General features: G+C 36.0%; 2 protein-coding genes across 4 annotated transcripts in view; both read right to left on the reverse strand.

Moving 5' to 3' along the window:
* Positions 1 to 15,434, reverse strand: part of LOC127436539 (synaptophysin-like protein 1) — a 323,805-nt gene that overhangs the window by 39,489 nt on the left and 268,882 nt on the right. The gene's annotated exons all lie outside the window — the stretch shown is intronic.
* Positions 3,355 to 15,434, reverse strand: part of LOC127436511 (metabotropic glutamate receptor 8-like) — a 219,695-nt gene continuing 207,615 nt past the window's right edge. The window contains exons 10-11 of one of the 2 annotated variants that reach the window (XM_051690742.1): positions 5,213 to 5,459; positions 3,355 to 4,045 (exon numbers count right to left, since the gene is read on the reverse strand). In XM_051690742.1, coding sequence (XP_051546702.1) covers positions 3,993 to 4,045; positions 5,213 to 5,459 — 300 coding nt within the window. In that variant the 3' untranslated portion in view covers positions 3,355 to 3,992. The remainder of the gene's footprint in view (positions 4,046 to 5,212; positions 5,460 to 15,434) is intronic. The other variant, XM_051690743.1, reaches the window with a different exon arrangement.

Genomic DNA, 15,434 nt, shown 5'->3' on the forward strand with positions numbered 1-15,434 from the left:
TTTTAGTAAATGTTATTACGTGGTTCATTACACGTATCGCTGCAATTATGAGTTGAAATGTCCACTGCATGGTGTTAAAAGTAAGTTACATTTTCTCCCAAACAGATGAGGTTTTTATGGTTAATGCTCTATTGAGCATTGAAAAATATTAGTTCACACCTTAAATTTATCTCTGATTTTGTATTTATTTATTTTTTATAGTGGGCATGAATGGAGTATAATGTTGATTGAGAGATATACCCCAAAAACCTGTTGTATCATATTTGATATATGTACTTTCAACATGATTTTTCAATAAAATAATATACAAAACTTTAACCATGCATAAGTTGCATATATTCAGCAAATACTCATTTTAAAATATCAGTAACAATATAATAATTACTGTCACTTTTACTTTATTAAAATAAGCTGTCATTTATCCCAACATAAGTCACTTTTCATGCAAGTCCGCTGCCATTTTAAATTGATCGATATAAACATTGAAACCACTTTTTTCACAAATAACCACTAGATGGTGCCATAAACATGTGAAACATATAACACCATATGTATTTTCGCTTTTCAGCTTGAACAGAGAGAGAGAGAGACAGAAGCCATCAAACATTGTGTATCATATTTGATACATACAGCGTTATAGGGTTAAGTTACCAAGCATTTAGAGATGTTGTAATACTGAAGTTACTGATCAATTTATATCAGAAATCCAGACAGACACTTCTTCTGTATCCAGTAGCATGTGTCTGTTTATACATGGCGTGAAATTCCCATGTGGTCCAATCATAATTAACCAGATGATGCACCAGTAACGCTTCCTCCTCAGCAGCATTCAGGGAGACAAAATGATTGACAGCTATGACATTTCTGACAGCTTGTGTGTCCCAGGTGTTAGGTTATTCTAAACACTTTGGAACCATTCATATGCTTGCTGTCTTGTAATTATTTGAGAGGAAGAAACTCTCAAAGCTGTGAAAAATAACAGAACAACGAGGCTGCGCTAAAATAGCGTTTTCAAGGCAGAAAACCACTAGTGTAAAAGTTTAGGTTTTATGTTGTGATTCTGTGTAAATTAAAGGCTAAAGCCCAGTAAACACATACAGTGACTTCCAATGACAAAGCGACTAGTTCTCATTCATTTCCAATAAGTGCAATACGTGGATATAATAAAAATGATGCATGGAAAAGAAATTGTCGGCAGTCTGAGTGAGTTTGATTTGTACATTGATAGATTGTTCATCTTAGTAATGATATGATGCACTGGTTTACTGATTTACTGGCAAAATGCCTCATCTGTGATCAGATTTTCAAGAGATATGGCCAGCAGTAGGTACGCCCACTGTACAGAGACCTGTGACATCAAGCGGAAAAGTTGCGCATGTGTGTACAAGGCTTAAATCTTGACACTTAGCATATATCTGGATTATTTGTCGGCTGTGCACCAGAACCAACACAACACTATCTTTGCAGCTTAAAGGCGCCTATAGGTGATTCAATAGAAAGACAAGACCAATCACTATTTAGTATGCAAATACATGCGAGATAGAAGACCAATCATATCTCAGTATGCAAATACAAGAAGAAATAAAACTGTGTTGAAACAGTTTTACTAATCAGCTGCGGGCCCACTTTTACCTACAATTGTGTAGAATTATGCAGCTTGTTTGTTGTTCTTACTATCATGAATAGTGATCAAGTGTGGAGATGGATTTATTTTTGCAAATGGTAATTTTACGTCTGCAATCCACGGTAGTGCTCGGCTAACTTGCTATGTAATGTTATTGTTTTGGTAAGGGTTTACTATTCAGCTGTGGGCCGGCTTTTACCTAAAACTGCGTAACAAAATGGTCGAACTCAAGAGTCTTATATAATTATATAATTACAAATTGTAACGTTACGGCCGCTATCCACGGTAGTCCACGGCTAACTTGCTCACTAACTGGGAGTAAGCCTCTGTTTTCCGTTCATAGCTCGGACGAAAAAAGTTCGGCTGCACCCATTCCAGCAAAAGATGACTAACTTAGATGCACTTTGTGTCTTTTACTTGAAGCTTTGTTAGGTTCACAATAATGAACAGTGTACTTGTAAGAAAGCTACTAAATAAAAACTTACCACTGTGAAACGTCCTGCTCAAGTTGTGCTTGCGAAGGTGGTTTGGGTCGATCAGCTTGTTCTTCCAAACTTTCATTATCGGACTCAAACTGGTACGGCAAAAACCGACGCCATTGTTACCATAGTTACAACAGTGTTAACAGCTGTTAAAGAAGCCTGAAACTCAGTTATGGTCAGGGGTGTTACATTTCCGACACACGCTCTATGTGGTTGACCAATCACAACAGACTAGGCCAGCTGACCAATCAGAGCAGACTGGGCTTTTTGGAAAGGGGGGCTTTAAAGAGACAGGACCTAAATCAGAGTGTTTGAGCCAGAGGATGAAAATAGGTTTAGCAGAAATGTACAGTATGAGAAAAATAATGTGTTTTTTGAACATTAAAGCCTGCAAACCTATTCTAGTAGACCCCCAAAATAAAATCATGAACCTGTAAATTAGCATAATATGGGCTCTTTAAGAATGTATTTGCCTATGAAAAATATTAAAGAATGAAGTAGGAAAGAAGAGATTGCTGATGCTGGTCTTTTCCCCAAAAAGACTGTATTCTTGTGTACTTCCTGGGTGACATATTTAAGTGAAAGCAAGAAAGACATAAAGGGATGGAGACTGAGAATTGGATGGTCTTAGAATATCTGTGGTACAGGGGGCAAAATAATTGAATCAGCCTGGTGGAGATAGCCAGGATTAGTGTAACAACCTCTTTCAGAAGCTGCCCGGGGCTCGGGTCCACACCGTGAGGGCAAACCGACAGCCTCGAGCAATGCGGCATTAGATTCACTCAACACCTGCTATCTCATTCCACAACTCCCCCCTTAGCTGACTGCAGAAACGGGAGGTGGTCGTGCCATTGGCGCTACGCTGTCAGTCAGGACTCGATTTCAAAGGTCGTTTCACCTAGAACATCACCTTATGCTGTTTAATCCACCTGACTCCTGGCTATATGTGGTCAGAGATCAGTGCCTTTTCACGCTGCTTCTGGAAAGGAAATATCGATCGATGTGCATTGGCAGTGATGCTACATTGAGCATCCTAAAATCTTAGCATTGCAAATTGTTCAAGCTCTGTCAAATAGACAGAACATCAACCGCATATTTAAGGTTATAATACGTGTGTCTAACAAAATTGTCCTTGGGTGAATTTCTCAATTTTATGACTAAATACTTTAAGAGAGCAAATAATGCAGAAATGTGGTAGTGTTTGAATGAACATAAATATCACTGTCAAATACACATCTAACAACGCTACACATTTGCAAAACATTCCTTTATTATAAATAAATCTTCTTCTTTTTTTTTTTGGTAAAAAACTAGCATGCTTCAACCATGGCATTTTACAGCTTCACAACTCCGGGTTACAGTTCAGTCAGCCAATACAAGACACATCTCAGAATGCAGGTTTCCGACAAAGTGGGACAAAAATGAAAAAATCAGCACGACCACAAAAATACAAGAAGAATAACAACAAACATAGTTTGACTCTGGTAGTTTTCATATATTTTCGCTTATCCACATTTCCAAAGTTTACTGTGAATGTGTTTCCATCGGCATAACATTTACACCATTTTTTGTGAAAAGTATGTATTTTGTTTCGCATGACCGCAAGCCTGCGACTATTCCGTCGCATTTTCTGAGTGTATGTGCATGTTTGTGTTTGTTCATGGCAGGATTAGCTCTTTAATAGCAGCCTCACTGGTCGGTCCTGTTAGTCTGTTTTCTTTTTTGTCTTCCAAGATGCTGCAGATTTAGTTTGATGCAGAACGATACAAAAAGTCTCATGCGGATGCCCATGGGTGGTCCATTTGCCTGTCAGCATGTCACATGACAGCCATCCTGGTTTAGACAGGGCCCCGCCCCCTGGCTCCGCCCAGAAAGAGTGGCCTTCTTCAGATGGCGTGATTGCTGTAGCTGACGTATGTCGTCTTGGTGGAAGAAGCTGCTGGAGGGGAAACACATAAGAGAATCGAGTTTATTCTCACTTGAATGCGTGTGCATTACCTTCGTATGTCAAATATTTTAGGCGAGCCTTTTTTAGACTGTTTCCTCCATCATTTTATGGTCAGTAAAAGTATTTCTGACCATTTTATTGGTGTTGTTCAAGGATATTTTTGTGAGCTGTCTGTAACACCATCTTACTTACGAAAATCGTATTAAATACATAAAATAAAAAATAAAAATTGTTTTAAATAAAAACGTAAAATGGATTAATTCAAACAAATTAATCCAACAGTTAAAGCAATAGAAAAAACCCCCAAAAAAACAACCCCTACCTAAAATACATTTTTTGTGAAAAATATTATGATGTTGGAGACTAAATGTATATAAAAAAAGCCAAACCAATAGCAAAACCAAATCAGCTGCTTCCGTAGTCTCGCATGAACTTTCCAACATGCTTACATCATGTGAGAGGCAGGGTATATTCGACCCTCATGACTAGGCATACCATAGCTGGGCAGAAGCGAAATTTTATAGTTTAAAAATGTTACATATTTAACTATTTTTCACACACCTAGCATTTCACTTCAGAAGACAGTAATTACTCCACTGGAGTCGAAAGGATTACTTTTATGATGGCTATATGTGCTTTTTGGAGCTTCAAGATTTTGGCACCCATTCACTTGTATTTTATGGACCGACAGAGCTGAAATATTCTTCCAAAAATCTCCATTTGTGTTCTGACACATCTGGGATGGCATGAGAGTGAGTAAATGATGAGAGACTTTTTGGGTGAACTATCCCTTTAAACTACTTATTTTATCATAATTATATTACTATGTATTTTGCAATAAACATATTGTTTCTATATTATAATAAACTTTTTATCAATCGATCTCTTTTATGAAGCGGGCACTGTTGCACTCTCTTGACACAATCACCTTGCCATGGTACCTGCAACTTTTTGATTGGTGGATATCAGCTCAGGATTGTGGGTAGTGTAGTTCTATATGATATGTCCTCTCTTAATAACCTCCTGTAGGTCTGACTTGAGAGGTTTTTACATTATTTAAAAAAATAAATAAAATGACTCTAGGAAGATTTTGAATGGATTTTCTGAGGACCCTGCTGTTGCACTCTCTCTGGGTATTTCAGCTGTGGTCATACTCACTGTTGGTCTCCATACTCTCACACAGCTCAGTCTTAACTTCCCCGTTGGGCCGTTCACTTCCTTTCTGTACCAGTTTGCCTGACATTGTGGTGGCAGTGACGATCGCTTTGAAGCTGCGCTTGCGTTTGGGCACGTTCTGCTCCGGGTGGAAGATGATGATGTAAACTTTGGGCATGTAGAGCATCCCGAGAGATACAGATGCGCTGAGGCTGAGAGAGATGGTGAGGGTGGTGGTCTGAATGTACATCTGTACGCATCAGAGAGAAAGAGAAAGTCAGAAATATCTCAAATAAAATATCTGTATGTAGTTACTTTTTTTTTTTTTTTTTTTCTACAGAATATTAAACTCTCTAGCCTGTTACTCAACAGTTTTTAACAGTTTCCTGACCTTTGAATCCCATTAAAAACCTTAATTGCAATCAATCAAAGCTTTAAAAACAGTTTTATTAAGAACAGAATATTTTAGCCAATTTTTAAGATTTACGCATTTCAATTTCATAACAACACTCAGTTAAATTGAACTGTGTAGTGGTTAACAAAATTAAATTAATAAACCTTAAAATATTTTTGATTTTATTAAAGATTACTTAATTAAATCTGATTGAAGTTTGTTATGGAATTAAAATACGTAAATCTTAAAAATATGAGTGTATTAACTGAAAGTGTTACACACAATAGATGGAGTTTGATGGAGTAAAATTGTATTTAATTATACAGTATTTTAGATGTTTTTATTCCTCATGGTGGTATTTGTTGAACTACCTTTAATTTATGTTGATTTAAATAAAAAATCTTTACAGTGACAAATTAATTAATTTTAACAACTCAAAACAATCAAAAGTAAAACATTGTGACGCATTACAGTTATGAGAATTTGTGGTAAAAGTACTTAATTTTCATTAAATAATCACAATGCAAAAAATATGAATCATCCTAAAAATACACTATGCATATACTGTATAGGGCAAAATGTGACTTGGACATGTAATTGGGTGAGATTCGCTCAAATATTGTACATCAGATTCTTCAAAATGTCACATATCATAAGCAGATTCAGAAATGTACGTTTTGTTTATTATTATTATTATTTTTAAAGTGGCAGTATTTGGCCCCAGCAATTAGTTTTACCTTTTATATAATTGTTACCTTAAAGAACTATTTCTTCTTTATTTAACCTTTAAAATAAGTTTTGCTAGTTTCACATAATGTATTTAGGTTGATTCACTGAGGTTAAATCATATTTTTGACCAGTTCATTTTGATGTTAAACTACAGTAGATATTAAACATTTTATTTGTGTTTTCATGGATGATTTAAAGGAATATTCCGGGTTCAATACATGTTCAGCTCAATCGACAGCATTTGTGGCATATAATGTTGATTACCATGAAAAGTAAAAATCAAGGTTACAGTGAGGCACTTACAATGTATTTTAGCGTTTAAGGATTGGCCCCATTCACTTCCATTGTACGTGCTAGAGATGTGCACAGATAGTCAACATTCGGTTAACCATTCGATGCGCTACTATTTAAATATCAAATCTCTATTCGGTTATTCTACACGTGCAATTGAGGTCTTCAACCTGACACGAGCTCAACGAGTTGCGACAAACCGTCAGGTTTTCTGGCCAGTTTTTGAAGTATAGGGCGAGTTAGGGGCTGTTCAAATATGCTTTTGTATGTGTCTGCGCTGTTTTTCTATTATAGATCACTGATACTGACTGACACGAGCTGGACGGGCGTCTTTGACTGTTGCGCCGGCTGATTCTCACGCAAGATCACCGCATTTTTAGACACCGAGTAAAGTTAAAAAGACTTTAATTTTTATAAACGCATCTCAAAACACCTGCGTTGTGTTTCATTCGTTGTGCTGCATTCTGAAGAAGAGTAGCCTACTTTAAGTGAATATAACACCATTAAAAATGATTCCAGTTTGTTTTTCACCGAGCAATGTTTCAGCACTTTATAAACGATAAGATGGTGTTCTTTCCCTATTGCTCTGATGTGCACATTTAATACAATAATTAGACAAGTTCAATGTAATCTGATTTTAAACTATTTCAAAATCAAAGCACCCTGAAGAGGCTACAGTATTTAACCGCAGCAACTCCATGCACATGGCAATACTTGTGTTCGCTGCTTCACGGAAATGTGAAGCTGCTCGGGTAGAGCGCATATACTGGTAGTGATTGTTTGATTAATTTAGTTTGATTTTATGATTTGAAGATGTATGTATTGTGCTACTTAGACTCATAGCTCACTGTACACTTTATTTGCTGCTGTTTTGAGTAGTGTTTATAAACAAAAAGCATCCCGACTCCCGACGAAAAACCGATTAACTGTTTATGAAACCTCGCGGTTAACCGAATGTTAAAAATGGTAACGTGCATCCCTATTACGTGCCTCACTGTAACCCAGGGTTTTTTTAGAAGAGGAGGGACGAGTCAAAATACATTTTTGTGGTAATCAATATTATGCCAGAAATGCTGTCGATTGAGCTTAACTTGTATTGAAGCCGGAATATAGGATTTATTTTTCATGATAACCTTTTTATATTTAGCTACACTGTGTCTGCAGAGGCACTATACTCATAACTTAATAAATCTAGAATATAATATAATGAAACATATTAAATGTTTAATTTCTGACTCTTGTCATAAGTCATAAATACTTATAATAGCTCAAATCAGTTTCCACGGAAACTCACAGACACACATGCAGGCAAACGTACATCTTCAAAGCTTCTCTGATGCTGAAAGGATAATTAGCGGCAGATAAGGACACATGTACATGCTCTGAGACACATTTACAAATTTCCTTAATTAGAATTTCAAAGTGAAAGCTCTTCCTCAATTAACAGACATGAGAACACACAAAACAGTCCTGTGAATATGTAACAGGAGTCAGCTGGTTTGTGATAGCAATGCGGTATGTGTAAACCTCACTCTTCTGGCCTCAAGAGGTGCAAAGAGGCTAGAGGCTGTAGCCTTTAGCCTACTTGTTAGCGCACCCGCCTGCCTCCCATGACAGAGACCCCGGTTCGAATCCCGCTCGGAGCGGGTCAAACAGAACCGGTTACAAATACACACATGGACAGGATGAATTCTCCAAGGATAAGCACTCATTTGTATCTTTTTCTCCAGCGGGGGTAAAATCACAGTGAATGGCGAGCAGCAGATGGAGAGACACGCCTGAGCCAAACGCTCAAAGAGATGAGAGATTACAAAAGTAAACATACAGCGCTTTGCCACTGTGATGCCCATAATGAACAGCATCGGTCAGGGATTGTGATGTGGTCAGTTTGGACAGCTCTGGTCACCCGCTGCTCTCTGAACTGTAACAAAATTGGACCAGACGAGCAGGCCAACATCCACTGGCATACTAAGGCAGTGTGATACCCATGGGAATCAACGCTCAGCGACATCCGCGGTGGGCATGATGGAGGAACAGGGGCACACACTGTTTGCTGCTACTTACAACTGCAAGCCAAATTTTTCAGTCATTTAAATGAATCCAAAAATAGATCCTGACTAAATAACACTTGTAGGCTATACTGCAAAGTGCCACCTTAAACTTTGCAGTTGTCATGACTATTTCCTGTCATCTGCGCTCGAGAATCAACAATAAATTTTTTCGAGCTTGTGACAGGTATTAATACGTTCATACAGGTTTATATATATATATATATATATATATATATATATATATATATATATATATATATATATATATATATATATATATATATAAAATGTCAGACTCTTTTGTCTTGCTAAGGCTAATTTCATAGCTAACAGTTTATGCATCCTAAATACACACAATTAAATAATATTTTCACACTTTTCGGGTAATTTGGCTAAACTGCATCTTGATTGGAAATGTCGCCCAATAAAAATATTGAAATTTCTTACATTTTTCTTTGTTTTCTTCAAACATACCTTGTCTCATATTTCATCTCAAGCATGCCCTAAATGGCACTTTTGTCCACTTGGTAAACAAGTACACTAAATTTTGACAAAGCTCTGTTAGGGGCAAAATTGTTTTTCGTAATTTTGGAAAAACTGATAGAAATCATTTTCACACAGTAAATATCGAAATGGTTTTGTTTATTTCACTCTTTGTTTACACTATCATTGTTTTATACATGTAATACATAATGGATTTTCATGGTTTAATATTGAAAGCCTGGGTCTGGACCAACGCTAAAACAATAAAATCTATACATTAAACCCATTTGAAAAGTACCCAAAATAAATGATGAAGGCCTGATAAAAGGTTTCTGAGTCTGTCTAAATGATACCCTCATATATCAAAAAGAAAAAAGTTGAAATCTCTTTGGACATGAAAGTGCCCAAAGTGGAAGAAAAACCAGTCTAAACAGAAATCACTAAATCCGTTGATATTTTGCCTTCCTAAAGTTAGGAAATTGCAAGTAAACAGGAGACCAGCTCCTCAGGTATTGATCCAACAACAGTCTGACACAGACTGGGGATTGTCCATGGAAAGCTATATCTAATTCAGCATTAATTTGCTCCCAGATCAAAGAAATCACTCAGGGCAAACAACTAGCCCATTAAATATAACATATAGGAAACACTGCTCTGAGTTCTCACAACATCCACTCAAGCATAGACTCCTGTTTCAAGGGAGCATCTATAGAACACATGACAACTCTGATGATATTTGCCATCATCTTTCATGCAGCTGGAATATAACCCATCGATCTGTGAGATCATGTGACAGTGGGACCAGGCGCTCCGGCAGAATCCGTCACAAATCAGTGGCTTACACTGTTAGAACTTAATACTCCTATAAACCCTTTGGAGGGACTGGTCAGAGCACTAGAAACACAGAGCCATTGTAGCGGAGAGATTTCACGGCGCAATAAGACTTTAAACAAGCGTATAAGGTCTATAATGGGCTTTGCTTAAAGGTAAGAAAACTGGAGAAAATTCCAGTTCCACATGGTTTGCAGACGTCGTTTGATGAAGCAACAAGCCGTGAAAGGCTGTGCATTACAGTGATTTAGAGGTAACGCTGGCATAACACTAAGCAGAGTTGATTAAAACAATTATTTAACGGAAAAATAAGATTGTTTAAATGGTTTATAGCAACTTGGCATGTTAATATAAAATTCAACTGATGTCCGGTCACGTGTGTACATATCACGATTAATTGATGTAACTCATAGATGTAAATTGTTCATTTTACAAACATAAAATGTTACATTGCCAAATGTAGTACCATAAAATGTGATATTTTTTACACATTTTCTTAGCTGGTTTGTAACAATTAGCCTAGAATCAGAGCCATTTATAATCCAAAGCAATGGCTAAATCACAAAAATCACATCACAACCATTAGACTTTTCTGAAGTACTGCAGACACATAAATAGTGCTAGACGTATATGAATGCTTTCACACTGAGCACTTAATCACATGCCTACTACTGAGACACCAGAGCCAAGAACCTCCTGAGGAACTCAAGGTCTGAAGTTAAACAGATGATTGTGGCATATAGGGCTACAATTTAAAAATCTGATTTACACGCTTTCCTTAAAGCCTGCAGGAGCCAAGATACATGTAAAATGGTAAAACTACCGTGTATGCAATAAACCAGCAGGTGTCCTTTCACTTGCAAATTTACGCACACGACTAGTACGGTAAAAAGAGAAAACACTTTCCTGTGAAGAACAAATTCCATGCTACTATAGAAGCCTTTGCATCCGGAGTACGCCTATAATGCCTTAAAATTCCAAAAATGACCCATACAGTGTCACCCGTGCCTTTGCCTACCAATTCCCCTGTTGCTTTCATTAAGTTTCTCAATGCTCCTGTGCCACTCTTAATTAGTTTTGAAGAGACCTTGGACAGCAACAGTCACCAAACTATCACTCTGGACTTTAATGATTCTCTGTGTCTTGCCTGCTGCTCACGAAACCCATTTGAACAGGTTTTGTTAGGTCTTTTTCTCAGGTGAGAGCCCATGTTATTTTCTGGGCCAGAGATCGCAACCCTGTGTGTGTATGTATGTGTGTACAGGTTTGGCTATACTTGTGAGGGCCACATTTTTATGAATGTCTTCTTCACAAATATTGTTAAAGTAACATAGTCTCATGACAACTCATAACAATTTGTATGAGATGGCAAAATTGTAAGATATCGTACGACTTGGCTCGTACGAAAAGGTAAGACTTTATTTGCATAAATACCAACCAGTGAAGGCATCAATTTTAGCTAACCTCTATCCAACACCTTATTTTAGAAAAGGAAACTTCAGTATACAAATTCCATATTTATTAATGCAATTCAGATGACTGATGAATGTCAAGAACCTGTAATACCCTTCCTTCATCTCATTCCAAACACTGATGTTTTCTTATATTCCTATGATATAAAGTCATGGTTAGGTTAAGGGTTGGGTTTGGGGTTAAACTTAGGAAAATCATAATAACATTGTTCAGTGGTCCGTCTATTTTTCTTTATGGGATTAAACGTTTCTGTATGTTTTTGTATGAGCCAACTTGTACTATTATTATTATGACTTGTCTTGAGACCAGGTTGGGACATTTGAAGTGGCCCTCACAATTTAAAAAGGCCAAATTATAATTTGCATCAAATCTAAGAGTTAGCTTTAGGGTTAGGGGTAAGTAAATTGGTCACTGATAAATTAAGTTGTTCAAGGTGATAAAAATAAGAAATCTTTTAAAACACATGTCAAGTTCAGAAAAATATAATCTTTGTGTCCAATTTGGTTTCATATATACATATATATATATATATATATATATATATATATATATATATATATATATATATATATATATATATATATATATATATATACGTATATAAATGAGGGTTTAATGCGCATTGCAATGAATACTAGTTCTTTCAATCAGTCGACATTCCACTTAGACTTTAGGAAATGTTTAATGTTACTCAAATTGGAGCTATTTGGAGCGAATTGGTCTTTATACTGTGGAGTTTGGAAAATGTTAATAAAGCATTACACACTGTATTGTTTTGTTCTATTGTGTTGCTCTTTCCAAAGAACAAATAAAATCATTATGACAGAAAATAAGTATATATAGAGTCAAATTTTACTACTTTTAAAATCGGAGATTAATCACGATTAACTATGAAAAATTATGAGATTAATCGCGATTAAAGTGTTTAATCTACTGTAAAAATAGGCCTACAACCTTTACTACATTAAATATATACATAAATAAATAGATTACAAAAACTATGCTTTTTACATCAAGTAAAAGACATTCAAATACTTTCCTTGAACCTTAATTAAATGTGTGTACGCAACTTATCGTTAATTTCAAAAAAAGTTTTCAAACATTTGTCAAGGTATTTTTTTCTTCTACAAATATCATGAATTTTTGAGTGAAGAATATCAAGACGTTTTTTCACGGTTACACTACTTGACCTTATCAAAATGTGCCTTTTCATAAAAATGTCAAATGTTTTGATCTTTTTTCTTTTTTTTTTTTTTTTACTGCACACTCTTGAGGGTCTAAAGGGGTCTTCGCTTTTTTTATGTTTTTTGTCAACACAAACAACAAAATGGCAAGCTACTGTACATATTATTTACACCACGTGACATTTGATGAACAAAAGTTTTTAAAATATGAATCACATTTGAAAAATCAAATGTTTCACTGCTTTTTTTTTTTTAACTAAAATATGAATAAACGATTATTCTGCACTACTCACTACCAGGGACTAAAAACACTTAGTTTTTTATTTTGGTTCGTTCTGAGCAGAAACAGTATTTTTTCATTACGGTTCGGGTGTTCCACAGCCTCTTTTCCAAATGGTCACCGGTTAAAACAAAATTAAAGAACGGTTACAGTGATAATGTTCTTTTTAAATTTACAGTGCTCTGCTCTAAGGTTTGGGTGATATACCAGTTGCAATGTTGCTAGATCTAGAACAAGCAACCTGTTCTGGAAAAACAAAGCCACTAAAATAAGCCACTTACCTCACCAAAATAAGTGAAAATAAACAATTACATTTTTCCTGAGTGGTGGATTTATCAGCATACATAGAAATTGTTACAAACATACGATTATATATTGATTATACGTATACTGAAGTATAACATTAATTACAGATCTGCCTCTCAGTCAAAACCTGGCAGCATCAAATCTGTATTAATGCATCACATAATTCAGTGGAGACTTGGAAACTACTAAGAAAAGTTCTTTTTACCTCTAATAATGTTTTCCTTGCATCTGGATTAGCTGTGCATGTACAGTAAATGTAGTACGTATACATAGTTGTTAAAGAAGATCTTCATTCAGAGAATGCAACATTCACAATGGGCAATTCGACAAAGAAATGTGTGATGCAGCAGTTTCCTTCAGGATCAAAGCACGTTTCTTTTTTTCGGGCAATATGAAGTGGTGTACAGTAATTCCAAACATTTACTGTGATATACCCTTTGGCGTTTAGTTTCATGAAAAAATTATCAGAATGAAAATTAACCAGTAGCCAGCATTTACAAATAATGTTTTCACTTCGGAACAATTGAAACATTTCGTTCTTTTTCGTTTTCGTTCCTTGAACTGTTTTTAGTTCCTGCTCACTACACAACAATTTTTCTTTTTTCATGAATGTCAGCTTTTATTGAGATTCCTTTAACTGTCTCTATATGGTAACACACCTTCGGCACTTCTGAGTGTTGAATTTAAGCCCTAGAGAAAACATTAAAATGACTTTCAACTCATTGGAAATATGTTCATCATTAAAGAGGTGCATTCAAGTAATTGTTTTGTGTGAATTGCATTTTTGATATATTTTTGAATAATTTAACAGATCTGGCCAAAAAAAATGTGTCACATCATTGACCCAAATTTTATTATCTTAGTATAAAACTATTGCATCAAAGAGATGTGTTGGGCAGGTGGGAAAACTGTGAAAACCACAGAAGAGCAGATCACTACTATTTATGACCCAAAACAATCACAATATCTATACCCTGAAAGTTTGTGTCATTCAGCAGGCCGCATAAACTGAACACGCAAGCAAGCTTAGTGTAATCTATTGCACCAGCTATAAGGGTTTAGACACAGTGCCATTTGCTCTGCACATCACATATACACATTAACATGCATATACTATAAAAATTTACACCACAAAAAAATGGCTGTCATTTCAGAAAACTGTCAGAAAACAGCTGAGAATGTTTCCTCAACAGCTGTAGTGGATGCATATTTTAACATCAGCATAAAAAAATCACACTAAAGCAGCTTCACAACATCTGGTCACTATAAACAAGTGTCTGAGGTTTCCTGCAAACTCTTTTGAATATATTATGAAGAAAACTTTTCTCTTGCACAGGGAGTTATTATGTCACCAGCCCTAAATGACGCCGGTCTGAAGTTGTGTTGAGCGTTTACTCCTATCCAGGCTAACTAAGCAGCCTTTAATTAAATCAAGTTCATTTGAGGGGAAAAGTTTGAAATGATGTGGAATAAATATTCATTACAGAGTATAAATTGCATAAATCAGAGTGAAAAAAAGCTTTTTAAATCTTAGTGAATTTTTCACCCAAAAAGAAAAGAAAAGAATGAAAAACTCAACTTCAAAAATCAACATGAAATCGTAATTGACCCTGTTTACTTTATATTATGTCCCTGCCCTGCAGATAGTTAAAAGCAGCTTAAACTGGTTAGCTGGTCTTAGCCGGTCTCCTAATCTGGTCAGTTCACAAATTGTCTGGTTTTACAGTTGGTTGATTATTTGGTTATTTCAGTTACGATGCTGCTTTGGAAGGTCTTTGTAGACAGCATTTGCATCAACTCACTAGGGTTACAGGCTCACAGTAGCGATTAGCAGCTGACATTTCTGTTCAGGTACATTATCAGAGTGATGGAAGTGAAGCCAACGTCCATCTGTTCCCCCGATCACACATTACGCACATGGTTCACGGCAATTAATCAAACCGGATTAGCTGCATATTTGCTAATGCAACACACTCCTCAGCTAACAAATGCATGTTTTTATAATGTTTTCCAAATGTTACATTGTGGTTGTGGGAACAGGGCCTTATAGGCCTGAAATCTTGTCAAGCTAACATCCTGCTATGAAAATGTTCAGTCTCATCTTTCCCGTTTGATAATCAGATTAATTTGGCTAACTGACCACAAGCACAAAATCAATGTGCCTTGTTGTGTTATGCGGTTACTGTGCTGTGTGGCGTGCAAA

Source organism: Myxocyprinus asiaticus, chromosome 47 (assembly GCF_019703515.2).
Source record: "Myxocyprinus asiaticus isolate MX2 ecotype Aquarium Trade chromosome 47, UBuf_Myxa_2, whole genome shotgun sequence".
Lineage (NCBI taxonomy): Eukaryota > Metazoa > Chordata > Actinopteri > Cypriniformes > Catostomidae > Myxocyprinus > Myxocyprinus asiaticus.